The sequence below is a fragment of the Abramis brama genome (assembly GCF_963993115.1).
Source record: "Abramis brama genome assembly, chromosome: 1".
Taxonomy (NCBI): Eukaryota; Metazoa; Chordata; class Actinopteri; order Cypriniformes; family Leuciscidae; genus Abramis; species Abramis brama.
The window spans coordinates 51,962,509-51,981,321 of NC_139963.1; the positions used below are offsets into that span (position 1 = coordinate 51,962,509).

An 18,813-nucleotide genomic window follows, 5' to 3' on the forward strand; every position below is an offset into this window, starting at 1 on the left:
ATGGAAAACAATGCAGCACTCGTTTTTTTTTTTTAAACAAGCTCTATTCACAGAGAACATGATTTATATTTATTAATTTTCCAAAACTGTCATCATGAGACACAAACAGATCTACATCTATATCAATATAAATATACAGTACATAGAAAATGCTTTTCTGCACATTAAATGATTCTGTTACAGATGATTTGGTTGATTTTCAGTTTGCTGATATATATTAATAATATTCTTCCATGATAACATTATTAAAAATATATTAATATATTATTATATATATGTCAGATATATACAGTATGGATATAATCCAGACGTGGGCCGGATCTGGGATTGACTATGATTGCTGTTGGCCTCCTCCATCAGTGAGTGTGGTGACCTTTGACCCACTCCACCAGGCTCCTGACGGGACGTCCCGTAAGCGGAGCAGTGTCATCCTCATCTAATAGGGTCGGTTCTGGATCCTGCAGGTCCAGATCTGACAGACTCCCTCCCAGCAGATCCAGGCACTCGAACAGGTCCATCATCTCCGATGGCAGGTCGTGACCTTCAGCCGCAGGGGTCACGGAGACCTCAGGGTCGTTGCCATGGGAACAGGATGAGGCGGTGACCCCGTGTGTGACCTCTGACTCTTCAGGTTGATGAGAGCAGGACGGAGCTTCGCCCTCTGCTGGAAATAATGCAAACATAACGTTCTTTATTAGTATTTAAGAGTTTAAACTTTCATGTCTTAACCTTTATTATGATGATCAGCTTCTGTCTGTGTGATTCAGTAATTGAAAGGGTTGAAGACTGAACGTTAATAAAATCATCAAAATCTCTAATGAACATAATATTGAAATGAAATCAATAAAAACATGACTAAAACTAAAAATGAATAAAATCATATAAATGTCAAATAAAATAAAGCATTGAAATAAAACAATCAAAATAAAGCACAGTTTACTTAAAATTCTAATTTAAAAATAAAAAAATCTAAATAAAACAAATTAAAATCTATAAAATCATTGAAAATTTTAAAAATAAAATATGTAAATATGTAAAATAAAAATACAAGTTCTTGGTAAAAATGAATAAAATGAATAAAAAATAAAACTAAACAAAATCATATACATGCCAATAAAAAATAAAAAGCAAAAAAATAAAAAAAAGTTTACTTAAAATGATAATTTCAAAATAAAAAACAATCAAAATAAAACACTTCTAAAATCTATAAAATCATTGAAAATGTAAGAAATAAAAGAAATAAGTCAAATAAAAACGATCAAAATAGTACTTACTAAAAGTTAATAAAAATCTAAATTTAAAGTAAATAAGTCATTTTAAAATAACACTTACTACACTTATTAAAAATGAATACAATTATTTAAAAAAAAGTTTAAGTAAAAATGAAAATGAAAACAAAACAGTTACCTATAATTAAATTGTTAAAAAGTGTTTATTGTATTTATTTAATTTCAATCAAACTTGTAGGGACGCAGGCGAATTTAGAAGTCACACTGTGAAACCCAACAACTAACTCGTTTAATTTGAGGACACTGATTACCTCAATTCAATTAAGTTTATAAAAAACAATATTTATGAGTACTTTGAACTTATTATAATCGAGTCCACTAAAACAAGGATATTTCTTAATACACAATTAAACTTTACACTGCATTCAAATACTGAAACTTCACTATATTGAGAAAACCACTGAAATTACAAAATTTAAATGAACTCAGAGCTCTTGCAGTTACTGCTAGCTCACGATATCACACACAAAGTCAAATCCAATAAGTTAATAACTCAATACATTTGAGGACACCAATTGCCTTAATTCAATTGAAAAAAAAGTTGCAAAAAAAAAAAAATAGTTATGAGTACTCTGAACTTAATTCAGTTGAGTTCACTAAAAGAAGGTATACAATGCAGTCAAGAAATGAAGTGATTAATTAAGTGATTATTGAGCATTAGTGATGAACACCTGCTGTTAACGAGCAGAATCAATGAAGGAAAGAGAAACACAAGAACTACAACTGACTTCAGACAAAGTCTTAGATTAAATCAACTGAAGAGAAAAGAAGACATTAAATCTGTGAAGATCTCAGCAGAGGAGGATTAAACAACTCCACAAACAGCATTACCAGCTTCACTTTTTACTAACCAGACTGACTTTATTTCTGTCAGACGTCTACAAAAGCTCTTATTGAGAATTAACAGAGGTTTAGAACTTGATGATTTATTGTTTCATTTGAAGTCGCCATTATGGTGATCAGTATTTGCAGACATCTGTGTGAGTCTTAGTAATGCCATAGATGAAAACTTTTTGTGCACAAACTGTTTGTAAAATCCTTCATATTATCTGATGGGCACACTGCTGGCTCTCATGTTGTAAAATCACAGTTTTACTATAATTAAAAAAAAAATAGGACATCACCCATTTAATCAGAGTGTAGACACTGAATAAGATCAGTGAATCATCAGTGAATTAGGTCACTAAATGATGATGGTCATCATTAATCTTTAATACAAAACTGGTGTGCACATCCCAAACACCCAGATTGGGCTCAGGTGCAGGACATCAAAGTAACATAAACAAAAAAAAGAAAAGTGAAGTCCGCACACTGCAAGCTACTCCAGATAAATTTATTGAAAGCACAACGTTTCAACCATCAGGTCTTGATGAAGATGTACCTGATGAAGACCTGATGGTCGAAACGTTGTGCTTTTAATAAATTTATCTGGAGTAGCTTGCAGTGTGCGGACTTCACTTTTCTTTTTTTGTTCATCATTAATCTTTAACCATCAACACCCGATCATAATTTTTCTTGCCTTTTGTAACGTATGTTTTGTAAACACTCAACTACAGCAGCCAGAGAAAAATGTGTGTGCAAAAGTCAAGGGTCAAGAGCCCAACCAAAGCAAACACTGATCATCATAATGGTGACATTTATCAAAAATAAATCATCACCATCTAAACCTCTATAATTCTCATAAGATGAATGGCAGAAATGAAGAAGTCAGCTGTAGTTCTAGTGTTACTCTGTCCTTCAGTGATTGTGCTTGTCAACAGCAGGTGTTCATCACTAATGCTCAATCATTACTTAATTATACAATAATTATCCAATTATCATGCTGGGATCTAGAAATGTTCTATAACTCATTCAGTTATTAACTCGTTCTGCTGCTGATGAAGCAGTTTATGAATCACTGACAGGTGTTTTCATTGCAGGAGCAGAATCAACTGTTGTCACTGTTCTCACCTGTGCTGAGTGTGTGTGTAGGAGGCGTGTCCTCCTCCTCCATGGCTGATCTGATTGGTGGTCGTGAGGTCATGACCCGTCCCAGAGGCACCGCCCCCTCAGAGCTCTTGGAGCGAAGTGTGTGAATAACATCCATCAGCCAGCGGCGCTCTCTCCACAGCGCAGACAAACCCTACACACACACACTTGTGAGTGACACGTGAGTGAGTGAGTGAGTGTGTGTGAGTGTGTGTGAGTGAGTCCGAGTGAGTGAGTGTGAGTGAGTGAGTGAGTGAGTGAGTCCGAGTGAGTGAGTGTGAGTGTGTGTGAGTGTGTGTGAGTGAGTGAGTCCGAGTGAGTGAGTGTGAGTGAGTGAGTGAGTGAGTGTGAGTGAGTCCGAGTGAGTGAGTGTGAGTGAGTGAGTGAGTGAGTGTGTGAGTGTGTGAGTGAGTGTGTGAGTGTCAGTGAGTGTGTGAGTGAGTCTGAGTGAGTGAGTGTGAGTGAGTGAGTGAGTGTGAGTGTGTGTCTGTGAGTGTGTGAGTGAGTGAGTGAGTGAGTGAGTGAGTGAGTGTGAGTGAGTGAGTGAGTGTGAGTGTGTGTCTGTGTGAGTGAGTGTGTGAGTGAGTGGGTGGGTGGGTGAGTGAGTGAGTGAGTCTGAGTGAGTGAGTGTGAGTGAGTGTGTGAGTGAGTGAGTGAGTGAGTGAGTGAGTGAGTGAGTGTGTGTGTGTCTGTCTGTGTGAGTGAGTGAGTGAGTGAGTAAGTGTGTGTGTGTGTGTGTGTGTGTGAGTGAGAGTGTGTGAGTGAGTGTGTGAGTGTGTGTGAGTGTGTGTGTGTGTGTCTGTGTGAGTGAGTGAGTAAGTGTGTGTGTGTGTGTCTGTGTGAGTGAGTGAGTGTGTGTGAGTGAGTGAGTGAGTGAGTGAGTGAGTGAGTGAGTGAGTGAGTGAGTGAGTGAGTGAGTGAGTGAGTGAGAGTAGGTAAACACACACCTGTGCGAGCTGCGTGACGTGAGTCAGTCTCTCCGTGGCCTCCGTCACTTCACTGCTGTCCATCGCTTCCCTCAAAGCCTGCTGGGAGAGACGGACCTCCAGCTCCAGTCGAACCCAGAGCTCACAGAACTGAGACAGCAGATCATGCTCGTACGCCCACAGGTGCACTACAGCACACACACACACACACACATACACTATTACCTTACAATATACACTGAAAAATTTCTTTTACGTCAAATTCTTGAAAATGTAATGCCAAATTTATGGGTTTTGGAAGTAAAATATAATATTTAATAATATTAATAATAAACTATTTTCTATAGCACCTTTAAAAGTATCATCTCAAAGCGCTTCACAAGAATAGAAACAAGATAAAACATACAATTTTACAAACAATGCATTAATGAAAGAAAAAACAGATGAAAATAAAATCCCAAATAAAAACATACTATCAAATGTTCGATTAATAATAATATGGCAATTACGAACAATCATGTAAAAGCTACCCTAAACAAATACATTAATGCCTTATTTCACTTTTTAGGGTGGGCATTTAGATGATTGTTTTTGTTTTCATGAAGTGTTTTAAATTGTTCTATGTTTTAATGTAATTGTATTTATGCTTATGTATTTTCATTAGTTTGTATTTGTTTGTATTGTTAAGGTTGTAAAGTGCTTTAAGAGGCCACTTTTAAAGGCGCTATATAAAATATGTATATTTTAATTTGGTATATTTTTACATATTATTATTATTATGTACAATGAAACAGTATTACGATTATATTTAACCTAAATAGTTTTAATTGTTCTTTCTGTAAAGGCACTAAAGTGTGAGTTCCTGACCGAGCTCAAAGATGTGCAGTGGGAGCGTGAGTCCGTGCGGCTCCACCTCGGCCTCTAGGGGCCATCGGCTCAAGTCCTCGCCGGGCGGCAGCAGCAGCAGCAGAGACACATGATCACCCGCCTGCAGCAGCTCCTGTGTGTACACGCGGTAATCACACGCCTACACACACACACACACACACACACATCAACAATAAATAAACATTACAAATCTAAATCAGTGATTAGGCTCTCAATGAGTTAAGTGATTCAGGTCACATGATGATTATGTCAAAACACAACCAACACCATCAGATCACCTTTTCTCTTTGTCCATCTGCATATTATAACTCAGTTACAGCAGCCAAACTAAATCTAAAGTTAAAAATGTAAGGGTCAAGAGCCCAACTAAAGCTATCACCATAATTAAATGTGATTTTCTGCTTGTTAACATCAGGTGTCTTCAATAATGGTCAATAAACACTCAATTAATCACTTAATTATCTCATTAACTTTAACACTACTTCATTGTTAATTTAACACTCTTGAGTGTGGAGTCAAATAAACTCCCAGGAGAGTTATTTTAACACTGGAGTTTTTGCTGTGGTTTGTTTATGAACATCTTTCCAAAACATCACCAGTTTTACTTTCGTAATGACAGAAATGATTCAATAACTGAAACATCTCACACTGATCTCAAAGAAGATCAGTTCAGTCAGAACATGAACACTGTGAACGAATCATTCTTTTGAACAGATTAATGATTCATCTGAACCGGTTCACAGAGCATGTGCACGTGAGTCAATCCGTGAGGATGATGTCATGATGTGTGACGCTTGACATGTATATAATTAATGATAAACACATAGAAAAAAACACAGCATTAAACTAAACATTTAGTTCAAAACAGAACATGTGAAGTGACTCAAACTAATCAGTGAATTGGTTTCTTTGAAGTAACTAGAAACACTTTACAATAAAGTTCCAGTTATTAATATCATTTAACTAGTTAGCATGAACTTAAAATGAACTTGTGTGTGTTTATGTGTGTGTGTGTGTTCATGCGTGCGTTTGTGTGTTCATGTGTGTGTTTATGTGTGCGTTCATGTGTGCTTTCATAAATTAGAAATTTGTGAAGTGAATCAATTCACTGATACATTTGAGTTCTTTGAAGTAACTGGTAACACTTTACAATAAAGTTCCAGTTATTAATATTAGTTAACTAAAGCATTTGTTAATCTCATTATACATTATTCACTAATACATTATTCAAATCCGAACATAAACATGAATCTGAACAAATAATGAACAACATTGTATTTGTGTTAACTACCATTAACAAATATGAATAATAACTGTAACAAATGCATTGTTCATTGTTAGAGTAGCCAGGTAGCTCAATAAACCGAATCTGCTGGTGTTGTGTTACCCGCTCCAGTGGGACGTTGAGTTTGGTGAGCAGTTGAATCACTGCAGATCTCAGTTCCTTCACAAAGTCCTCAACACCTGAGCTGTCAATCACAGCGTCATCACTCCCACAGGCCCCGCCCACTGCATGCCTCTGTAGCCATGCCCACTCCTCCCTGCACACACACACACACACACAGGTTACTTCCGCAGACAGCATCATTGAGTGTGTGTGGGTGAATCAGTGCTCCAGTGTTACCGTGTGACGTGCGGCCGGTTCCTGACGCGGCAGCAGAAGGGCATGCTGGGTAATCTGTGTGAGACCAGAACGCGCAGCTGCTTGACGGAGCTGCAGAGCTTCAGGACACACACATACAGACCAGACTGAGCTCTGTGCTGACTCCTGTGGTGATATGCCAGCGTCTCCTGCACACACACACACACACACACACACTCTTATTTATCAAACACCTTCCTATACAGACACGTCCACCAGCCAATCAGCTCATCATGATTCCATCAAGTCCCGCCCACATTTATTCTCTCTTTAAATATCCCCTTTACAGAAGTCAAATGGGTTGTGAACACAGTTACTGATAATAAAACTAATGAAAAGTAATAAAACTCAACATGAACAAAGACTAAAATGACACTAAAGCATCTTTGTTCAATGGAAAACAGTGAAATTACACTAAATTACACTTTCATGACTACAAAACAATCTAAAATATAAACACAAATGGTGACAATTTGCCTTTAGATTTAGTGTTTTATAGGCTACGTTTACACGTGGATGGCTATTTTCATAAACGGACATTTCACCCCTCTTCGTTTTCAAAAATAACATCGTGCACACGAACCTGTGTATATGCTGTCAAGAGCATGCCAAACCTGTAGGTGGCAGTGTAACGAGAAGCTCAAGCCCACGTTAGCCAATCAGAATCCCGAAAATAGTCACATTCTATGACGTCACTGCCTAAAACAAAGTTTTCGTAAATCTCCACTCTGGCCGGAGTTTTTAGAAAGAATCGTTTTCAGAGGCGAATTCTCCGTTTGCGTGTAAACGAAGGGCACAAACGAAGGGAAATGTCTCAGTTTTTCAAAATAGCCATGTACGTGTAAACGGGGCCATACATGCCATGGTATATTAAAAATGGAAATCTTTACAATCCACCTGTGTTAAACTACAAAAAAAAACTAGAATATAAAAAACAACATATTATAATTCCAGTAGATTTTAAACATTTATAAATTATATCAGTAAATGCATTAACTTTGGCAGCCCTAAAATACTAAAAATAAAATGAAAAATAAAACTAAAGAGACAGTTCAGCCAAAAATGGTCATTCTTATCATAATTTATTCATGTAAAAAATAAATTTTGACAAAAATATCTCAGTGGGTTTTTCCGTCCATATAATGAAAGTCAATGGGGTCCAAAGTCATTTGGTTTCTAACTTTCTTCAAAATGTCTTCTTTTGTGTTTCTAAGAAACAAAGTCATGATGAATGACTCAGGTGAACGGTCTCTGTAACGTTAATCCGTCCCTCGCTGTGACAGACGTCTGACAGCAGAGGGAGACATTTCACCCAAACACTGGACAGATGAGCGGTGTGGTTTTATGTGTGTGTGTGTGTGTGTGTGTGTTCTGACCTTGAGTCTCTCGGTCAGCAGCTCGACAGCGGTGGGTTCAGGGAGCATTGGCGTCTGGATCTGGTGTTTCTTCAGTGTGCTGACTGGAACCCAGTGCAGTGGGGGGTCAGACGGGGTCAGCGGGGTCGTGACCTCTCTCAGGGTCACCAGCAGCACGTTACCCTGCCTGTCCTTCAGCGGCTCGAAGTACACCTGCCCCAGATCCACACACCCCACTGACGCCTGACACGAGACCCACACGAGACAAATGAGCTGCATTATATCATTTACAATTATATAACTTTAAAGACTTGTTTAAACAACTATAACAAAGCAAAACAAAACAACTAAAACTAAATTTAAAATTACTGAAACTTTATAGACTGGTTAAAAAACTATACAATTTTATAGACTTGTTTAAAAAAACAGTAAATAAGCAAAACAAAACAACTAAAACTGAAATAAAAATGACTGAATCTATAGATTTGTTTAAAAACAGTAAAAAAAACAACAACAACTAAAACAGAACTAAAAATGAATAAAACTGTATAGACTTGTTTAAAAAACAGTAAAAGCAAAACTAAACAACTAAAATTAAAATAATAAATTAATAAAACAAAATACTTGTTAAAAAACTATAAAAAGCAAAACAAAACAACTAAAACTGAAAATAAAAATTTATAAAACTTTATGGACTTATTTAAAAAACAGTAAAAAAGCAAAACAAAACAACTAAAACTGAAATAAAAATGACTGAATCTATAGATTTGTTTAAAAACAGTAAAAAAAACAACAACAACTAAAACAGAACTAAAAATGAATAAAACTGTATAGACTTGTTTAAAAAACAGTAAAAGCAAAACTAAACAACTAAAATTAAAATAATAAATTAATAAAACAAAATACTTGTTAAAAAACTATAAAAAGCAAAACAAAACAACTAAAACTGAAAATAAAAATTTATAAAACTTTATGGACTTATTTAAAAAACAGTAAAAAAGCAAAACAAAACAACTAAAACTGAAATAAAAATGACTGAATCTATAGATTTGTTTAAAAACAGTAAAAAAACAACAACAACTAAAACAGAACTAAAAATGAATAAAACTGTATAGACTTGTTTAAAAAACAGTAAAAGCAAAACTAAACAACTAAAATTAAAATAATAAATTAATAAAACAAAATACTTGTTAAAAAACTATAAAAAGCAAAACAAAACAACTAAAACTGAAATAAAAAATATTTAAACTTTATACTTTTTTAAAAAACAGTAAAAAGCTAAACAAAACAACTAAAACAAAACATTTATGAAACTTTATAGATTTGTTTACAAAAACTATAAAACAGCAAAACAAAACAACTAAAACTGAAATAAAAATTAATACAACTTTATAGACTTGTTTAAAAAACAGTAAAAGCAAAACTAAACAACTAAAAATTAAATAAAAAATAACAAAACTTTAAAGACTTGTTAAAAAACTATAAAAAGCTAAACAAACAACTAAAAATTAAATAAAAAGTATTTAAACTTTATAGACTCATTTAAAAAAAAACAGTAAAAGCAAAAATAAACAACTAAAAATGTAATAAATTAATAAAACTTTATAGAGTAAAAGCAAAACTGCATGAGTGCATTAATGATGGAGGAGTGTGTTGAGCAGCACCTGCAGCTGAGCGACGGCCCTCAGGAAACTCAGTCTGTTCTGCAGCAGCGATGAAGACGAGGAGAGCGATGAAGACGACAGCACCTGCTGCAGGAACGACACCTGCGTCCACGCGCACGACAGCTGACACACACACACACACAGAGAGAGAGAGAGAGAGTCAGACGCAGGCAGGCCCGGATTGGCTAATCGGGAGCACCGGGAGAATTCCCGGTGGGCCGGTCTGTTTTATTGGCCAGGAGGGCCGGTGTTGTCATGGCACTGGGTTGAATGCTTTCCTTATAGGCTCCAGTCATAGCGCAGCCCCACTATTTTTTTTATTATTATTTTATCGCAGCCCCACAAAAAATAAATAAAGTCACTTTGTTAGAGATGTGCGAAAAAAAAAAAAGAGATACAATGGATAATAGCCTATAGGCGCAAAGCGGCGCTGAAAAGGCCATATCTCTAGAAACTCAAGCGGCCAAATAGCCTATGAGTCAGGGCCGTACCGACCATTGAGGTCTCCGAGGTCCGGACCTCGATCATTTTTCCTGAGTGTATAATGAACGTTGTGAAATAATTGCCTAATATTAACTGCTGCAATGATTCGCATATCGCGACGATAACCGACCTCATCATCTGAGCTGCTTCAGCACTCAAACACCGCTCGTCGGTAATGGCAAAATGTTTGAGATGACCGATCAAAGCAAGCGGGATTTATGTTCACAGAAGCGCAAGCCGCGGCCGCGCGCGAATCCCAACGCGACGCTTCACGAGATAAGGTGCAAGTGGCTAAACTAAACAGCTGTTTTACGATAGAAATTTTAAACGACCGACATAAATAATCGCTTTACAAAGACTGTATCAATCTAAGCTCAGCTTCAGGAAGGGGAGATTTACAGGTAAAGATAAAGAGACTGTGAGAAGAAGAACGAGAGATGGAGATGGAGATGAGAGAGGAGAGCAGGTAGAGCAATAGCCTATTGCATAATAATGCGAATAACTTTATTACAATGGATTCCTATTTAACACAGTCAGATGTTCTTTGCCAATGACAGTGGAAAAATAATATGCCCCCGAACCCCCTAGATCACTTCTACCTCTGTATTTATAAAACCCTGTGTACTGATATCGCACTGAATAGAAAATTATATTTTTGAAAAATACGATGAATTACAAGGCTGTACAGAACAGTGCACTATTGCAGACTTAGGCTCAATCCCAATTCACCCCTTGCCCCTACCCCTCCATTTTGCGCGTTCCCGTGAAGGGGTAGGGTTGTCTCGATTCTTTTTTGGCTGGAGGGGTAGGGGTAGGGGGAAGGGCCAGATAGCCCTTGAAAGATTGGGCCTTATATACTGAGGGTTTAATTACATTATTTACAATAGTCAGTTGGGAACTAAAGTGGGCCGGTCTAAGGCATGAAACTCCAGGGCTGAAAATGAGTCCCACTCCGGCCCTGGACGCAGGAGACACACAGGAGAAACACACACACGAGTGATGCTGACCTTAGTGAACCACAGGAAGTCCTGTGTGACGGAGGAGGAGCAACACTGAACCTCCACTAGAGGGAGCCGATCGTCACACGACACCAGGACACACTCCTTCTGATAGAAGACACATGCCAGGTAAACGCCTCTACACACACACACACACAGAGAGACATGACAGAACTTTAGAAGTCAAAAAGCTTGAGAAGCAACTCTTAAGGGTTTGTTTACATGACAATACACTGAAAAATGGAAATGTTTTTCCTTTGCATTTTTCGTGTACAGACGACAACGCTGTCAAAATGATCCTTGTCCACACGCATCCATTCTGCCGTCACTTTGTCACTTTGTAAAGAAACACTATGCACTGATATGCGTTTACACAGAGACAATAACAGTATTGTGTTCAAAAACTTGCATTTTGAAACCAGTTTACAAAAGTTTGTGTTTCACCAAAACGCATCAAAAGTTGAATATTTTTAGCTGAAAACGGTGTCGTGTAAACGGCCCCTAAAATCAGGGGTGAATGTCAGAGTTTTGTTTTCAAAATTCTAATAGCTTCTCAAAAATGATGGACACTTCTTATGTGAGGAAAATATTAATAAAATAAGTTTAAGTTTTTTATTATTTTTTATTTTATTTTCATTTAGTACTAAAAATAACTACAACAAAAACTGAAATAAAAGAAACTAACATTTTCAATTAAATGATTATTTGATTCAATTTAACAAAAATGTATAAGACATATAGACATAAACAAAAACTAATAAAAAATACTACTCAAATGTATTACAAAATTACATTAAAAACTCAAAAACGTTTTTAAACTCATCATTACTAGTCAAATTTGCATTCATTATAAAAATGCCCATGTTTTACAGATTTGATGAATTTCCATGACTTTTTCAGGTCTAGAAATCACACTTTAAAAACGAGGCTTTCTCATTTATCACGGTTTTCCAAAACTGTGAGAATCCTCGTTCTTCAAAGACACAAAAACTAATTAATAATAAAATATGAAATATATGAATATATAGCGAATGTTTAATCTTATTTGAAATGTTTTGAGGTCATTTTGACGCCCCCTGGTGGAGACCGGCTGATATAAAGTGACTTTACAGTGAGGAAACGCACACAAATCCGCATTTGACGGGATGTAGGCCTGGATTTCAGTTTGTGCACATCATATATAGTGTGTTTTATATGATTTCTGCTTTGTGTAGTTGTGTTTCTCACCTCTGTAACAGGCGGACGAACCTGCTGGAGTGAAAGAGCTGCTTCAGGCCGCGAGACACAGACACTTTCCTCACAGAGCTGCTGGTCTCTGAGACACACACACAGGTGTTGATCAGTGTGTATCCAGTGAGGTGTGTGTTTCTTCATGTAGTGTGTGTGTGTGTGTGTGTACCTGTGAGGAGCTCAGGATCTGTGATCTGCTGTGAGATCCTCCGGACGGCTGAGGCCTGATCCCTGCGTCTCACCGTCACACCGATACACTCGCTCCAGCCTGTAGGGGGCGACACTCGACCGTCACACACTCACTAAACCACATTCATTTATCAAAACTATGATCATGATCCTTCAGAAATCACTCTAATATGATGATTTGATGCTCAAGAAACATTTATCATCAATGTCTTGAAAACAGTCGTGCTGCTTCAGGGTTTTGTGGAGACTATGATACATTTTATTTTTCAGGATACTTCGGTGAACACAAAGTTTTAAAAGAACAGCATTTATTTGAAATAGATAACATATAACATATAAAGTTATAAACATATAACATTTTTATAAATGTTGTTACTGTCACTTCTGATCAATTTAATGCATCCTTACTGAATAAAAGTATTGATTTCTTTCTAAATAAAATTATAGTGAGCCCAAGCTTTTGAGAAGTAGTATTTCACTTTATCACTTTAGAAATGGTGTAATTGTGTATTTTCAAATATTAACAATGATAACAATGATAATTATTATTATTATTACTATTATTATGCTTTTTAAAAATGTTGATTCATAATTATGCATACTTGACCATAAGAAATGTATAAATAAGGAAACAAACCTGTAAAAAAAGTTATTAAAATGTCTAATAAATTAAATTCATAAAACGTAGCTATTTATTAATACAATAAAATGTTAACAATTCTAAATCTTTAAATAAAATGTTTTATTTTTTAACACATCTATTTTATCCCCCCTCCAAATTCAGTACTTCTGTTTTAATGGTGTAATACATTTTTCATCAAATAAAATAAAATAAAAAAGCACGTCGAATCAATTGAATTCATAAAATTTAAACATTTATTACTTTAATATTAATTATAATTTATTATGTAATTAAATTTACAGTGGTCAGTGCTCTGCTTATATCACTTAGATACTATTAGTTTTATTCATAATTATTATATAATTTTTCATTTTTTTAGTCATTTTTTTATATTTTTTTATTATAATTTATATTTTAGTGTTTTCTTTTTTTTGTTGAAAACTATAAGAAATTGTTGCGCTCTAAATTTTCTTTTAATTCTTTTCTGGATTGCATAGAGCAAAAACTGCAACAACAAAAAAACATTTTTCTTTTTTATATATATATATATATGTCTAAATTGATTGCATTAATTTTTATTTTAGTTATTTTAGAACATCAAGTTAAACTAAATGAAAATGAGAAACATTTCCTTGGCAACTACTAAAAGTTTACATTTTTTTACATTTTTATTTTTTTATTGTCTTTCAGATAATGTTTAATTAATTAAGCAACTGGTTCTGTATGGTAGTATTAGTTTAGTTAACTATAATAACTGTAATAATAACTGTAATAATAACCGTAATGATAACTGTAATGATAACTGTAATGTGTGACGAGTCTGCAGTTGTCAGTACTATAATAACTGTAATAATAACTGTAATAATAACTGTAATAATAACTGTAATGATAACTGTAATGTGTGACGAGTCTGCAGTTGTCACTACTATAATAACTCTAATGATAACTGTAATAATAACTGTAATAATAACTGTAATGATAACTGTAATGATAACTGTAATGTGTGACGAGTCTGCAGTTGTCAGTACTATAATAACTGTAATAATAACTGTAATAATAACTGTAATAATAACTGTAATGATAACTGTAATGTGTGACGAGTCTGCAGTTGTCACTACTATAATAACTCTAATGATAACTGTAATAATAACTGTAATAATAACTGTAATGATAACTGTAATGATAACTGTAATGTGTGACGAGTGTGCAGTTGTCAGTACTCACTGGAGGGGGCGACACTCGTCGGGCTGCTGCTCACACACACACCCCAGCCTCTGATGTTATAGGCACTGACCCGCACGTAATACTGCACACCCTACACACACACACACACACACCCGTCAGAGTCTGTGTGTATCATATATATAGCCATGAGTGTGTGTGTGTGTGTGTGTGTGTGTGTATGTATGAGTGTGTGTGTCTTACAGTCTGCAGTCCGGTGATGCTGAACTCTGTGTTTCTGTTGTCAGTGATGAATCCAGTTCCACACAGAGGATAGAAACCAGCTGAAGTGCTCCATTCAACTACACACACACACACACACACACACACACACACACACACACACACACACGCACACACACACACACAGAGATGGATGGGTCAGTGATGACATCATCAGGGTGGGACAGTGTGATGATAATGATGTGGCATCTCACCTCTGTATCTGGTGATGAGGCCGTGTGTGTGACCGCAGGGCTCTCTGACACGCACACACACACAGCTGTCGCCCGTCACCAGCAGAGCGGCGCTAGCGGGAGGACCAGGAGGAGCTGAGGGACACACAGGAGTCACATGACATCTGAGTGTGTGTGTGTGTGTGTGTGTGTGTTCATACCTGTCGAGTGGAATCTCTCCCTCATGCGATGGTAAAGTTCACAGCGTTGCGTCCAGATATCGACACTCTTCTGTGCGTCTGTGTGTGACTGAAGCTCCGCCTTCTCTCTGAGCTGAAGCTCCGCCCTCCACTCCTCCAGCTTCTGCTCGGCCAATGACACCAGCTCATCCAGCTTCAGCGACCAATCAGAGGATGAGCTCACTGCGGCGACACAAAGAGAGGCGTTTATACTTCAACAACACACTGAAGTGTCAAATCTGCTTCATTTGTAACTAAATTATGTTGGAATTTGTTATTTTTACAAATTCTGTTGTCCTTTTAATTTGTCTGGATTTACTTTTAATGGTTTAAATTTTATATTTTAAAAACATTATATATATAATATAAATATTATATAAATATTTTATAACAATTTTAACAGTAATAGGGTTATTTGATCTAATAAACTTAAGAATGTATTATTATTAAATATAATATATTAAATGACTCATTACTCTTTTTTTTTTCTTCTTTTTTTTACAATAATAGGGTCGTATGAAAATTCCCCCAAATTCCCTTTTATTTTTGCCAAATTCTGCCTAATTCAGATTTTTGTGGATTCTGTATATGTGGTTATTATTTAATACACTTTTATCAATAAAAATGGTGTTAATCAAACGAATTCGTAAAACCTAATTATTCATTGTACATTTTTATTTTATTAAGCCAAAATGCATTCATCGTTATACAGTAAATTATGACTTTTAAATCATCCACCAAATTATCATCTCTTGCAGTTTAACAACAATGCCACAAATTATTAAAACACCTGGCTGTTAATAAAACACATTAAATTGAGTTACTATCATATATTTTAATAAAAACTTCATAATAATAATAATAATAATTTACATTATTAACATAATTTCATTTAAAATTAATCTATATAATATTATCTCAAAATTGTATGTTTTATTCAAGTAATGAATAATAAAAATGTAAAAAAAAAAACTAAAACTAGCATGTAATAAATGTTACAGGAGAAATAAGAAAGCTGAAAAGTAATTCCTGGTTTAAACTCGCTCGCTCCCGCACTTTCACGCTCAGCCCTCTCCGCATTGGATTGTGGGAAATAGTGCTTGAGCAAGTGTACACTCGAATTCAGAGAGGATTGTGGGTAAAAGAAGTGAACGAATGTAGGGAATGATGTCGTTCACTCAGAATTCGGACACCACTACAAAATGGCCGACAGCCGATACAGTGCACTATACAGTGGATAGGGAGCGGTTTCAGACACAGCTAATGAGTGAGTGACTCACAGTTGGGGTTGTGTTTTGCTCCGGCCTTCACCAGCACCTTCAGCAATGAGGCATTGTGGGTAAGAGCGGCCACGTCCAGCGGCACCAGGCCGAACTCAGTGACGGCGTTCACTCGCTCGTCCGTCTCTCTCTCTCTGGACAACAGGTGCTGCACGGCCAGGGTGTCTTCACTCTCCAGAGCGTCCCACAGGCACGCGTACTACACACACACACAAAATCAAACACACACACACACAAACAGACATACACACACACGTAAACATCATGACATCTATATTATACTCTATGTGTGTGTGTGTGTGTGTGTGCAGTTGTTACATCAGCTGGTCCTTTGCTCAGCCGCCTCCTCCAATCAGAATGCTCCGCCTCACCGTGGGAAGCTCCACCCCTCAGCTTGACGGACAGGCTCCTGTAGATGCGTTTGGGTGAGACGGGGCCGAAGGAACGCCTCCTCTGGGGCGGAGCCATCATCACAGCACTGACATCACTGCACACCGGAGGACAACATTACGTCATACACATTAATAGAGCGTAAAATCTTTGAAGAAGTCATGATTATGAGAAGAAAAGTCGAAATGATGTCTTATAAGAGTTAGTATGTCATCATTTCAACTTTTTAAGAGAGAAATTCGACTCGGCATGTCACACTTTTAACTTTTTATGTCATATTTATGGCTTTTTATGTCAAAATTATGACTTTACGTCATAAATTCGACTTTTTAATGCCTTAATTATGACTTAAAGTCATAAGTTCGACTTCGTATAGCTTCAGACATAGCATAGGATGAGATTCTGAAATCAGCTCGAGTCCAGTATTACATCGAAACTCCTTCATCATCATCATCATCAGTCTCTAGTTTTTCACATAAACACTGAGAAACTTCACTTTTTCACACGTTTAAGTTCAGTGTTTATCTGATTATTTCTGCAAAGCTCATGCTGATTGTCATCTTCCTCTTTTACTCACACTCTTCCTGCTTATACTGTCAGACATACTGTATTAACTTACCTTACATTCCGACCAAACTATTGTGTGGGTAAAAATAAAAATAATATCATCATCACCATCAGTCGGCTACGAGATGAGATAAAAGTGCATATTTTGTCATGTTGAATCTGAATCGCGTTATAAAGCGAAAATACGTTATGTAAACACATATTCGGATGTTTAATATGCCTTAAATTTGCAGAATAATCTCTCTTTAAAATGTCGTTCAGAGTTTTTCACGGTTTTCTATGAGACAGTCAAAGTTTTTTTTCACTTAAACCAAGTCCACAGTCCATCGTCCGTTATACAAAACCAGATCAGGTATATAAATGAGAACAACATTGAAAAACATGAATATACATGTAGGCTACATGTATTCATTCGGCAGATGATTTGATCGATACACAGCTGTTTCCACATTTATAAATGAATCAGAATGACAGATAAATGAGTTTTACCGTTAGAAACAAACGAGCGCAGATGAACTCTGTCCCCTCCAAAGTTTCACAGACAGTCTTAAAATGAAACTCCGATTTATAACGCCATGGTGAACTTCATTAAAAGTCTCAATTTCCGTCATTAAGACGAACTCTATTAATAACACGGCAGTTGTGCACTAGCCCGCAAACACCATCAGTGAGCCAGTGCGCGCGCGCAGTCACGGATGTGTGGACATTTATATATCGAAATGAGGACATACTACAAACTGTGACATGTGAATAATTACTATAACCCAAAAACTACCCATAAATGAAAACTTTTACTCGTAGTATTTAAGAATTTCTAGGCCGTCACGTGACCGATCAGTTAGTTTTTCAAAATTTTAAAAACGTCGTAAAAAAGGTTAGCAAAAACAACATTGAAAAAAGTTAAAACAACGTTAATGATAGAGAGACGTATACACTGAAATAACATTATGCTAAATGAATGCATAAGCTTCGCAAAATATCATAACACAACATTGAAAAAACATTTAATGCTACATAATTATAGTTTTATGTGTTTTATTTTGTTAAGCTTTTGCGTTAATTAAAGCATAACATTGGTTTTCAATGTTATGTAAAAGGTTTAACAAAATAATTATCAACACTGAGATGTATCAAGATAAGATTGTTTCAAGACGTTGAAACAATGTTGCAGAATCAACATTGATCTGCAAGATGTATGCGTTTGCTCTTCTGCAGTACGCCTCTATGTTTCCTATGTCATATTGACGTTTAGAAGATGTCTTTAAGATGTTTATGATTTAGAATGTATGTAAAACTGCTTTTTCTAAGACGTTTATCAGATGTTTTTATACAACAAATGCTCTCCAGATTAACAGATCTTTATCAGACGTCTTAGCCTACAGACCTGTGCTATCTTATAAATAAACACTGAAATGTCAACTGGGTTACAGAATTAAAACTACAGCGTCTTTTGTCTACAAATAATAT

The 18,813-nt window shown here is 36.0% G+C and overlaps 1 protein-coding gene across 2 annotated transcripts; it reads right to left on the reverse strand.

Moving 5' to 3' along the window:
• Positions 1-46: 46 nt before the first annotated feature.
• On the reverse strand, positions 47-18,030 carry LOC311087139 (ankyrin repeat and fibronectin type-III domain-containing protein 1). 2 transcript variants are annotated; one of them, XM_084120401.1, is made up of 18 exons: positions 17,836-18,030; positions 16,708-16,876; positions 16,390-16,588; positions 15,092-15,292; positions 14,913-15,026; positions 14,680-14,777; positions 14,479-14,569; positions 12,613-12,711; positions 12,441-12,528; positions 11,223-11,352; positions 9,733-9,855; positions 8,090-8,311; positions 6,696-6,862; positions 6,459-6,612; positions 5,051-5,210; positions 4,205-4,371; positions 3,240-3,411; positions 47-661 (listed from the first exon to the last, which is right to left on the reverse strand). In XM_084120401.1, the coding sequence occupies exons 2-18, from the start codon at positions 16,858-16,860 to the stop codon at positions 357-359; spliced, it is 2,643 nt and encodes an 880-aa protein (XP_083976527.1). In that variant the 5' UTR covers positions 16,861-16,876; positions 17,836-18,030; the 3' UTR covers positions 47-356. The 2 variants fall into 2 exon arrangements, with proteins under 2 accessions (XP_083976527.1, XP_083976526.1); XM_084120400.1 differs by having other exon boundaries at positions 47-664.
• Positions 18,031-18,813: the final 783 nt, after the last annotated feature.

Excerpts from the sequence above, each read along its gene's own strand:
- LOC311087139 (XM_084120400.1), bottom strand. The coding sequence starts at position 16,860 with ATGATGGCTCCGCCCCAGAGGAGGCGTTCCTTCGGCCCCGTCTCACCC. Across the intron at positions 16,589-16,707 it reads TGAGCAAAGGACCAGCTGAT|TACGCGTGCCTGTGGGACGC; the intron begins GTAACAACTGCA and ends GTGTGTGTGTAG. Across the intron at positions 12,712-14,478 it reads GACGAGTGTCGCCCCCTCCA|GCTGGAGCGAGTGTATCGGT; the intron begins GTGAGTACTGAC and ends CGCCCCCTACAG.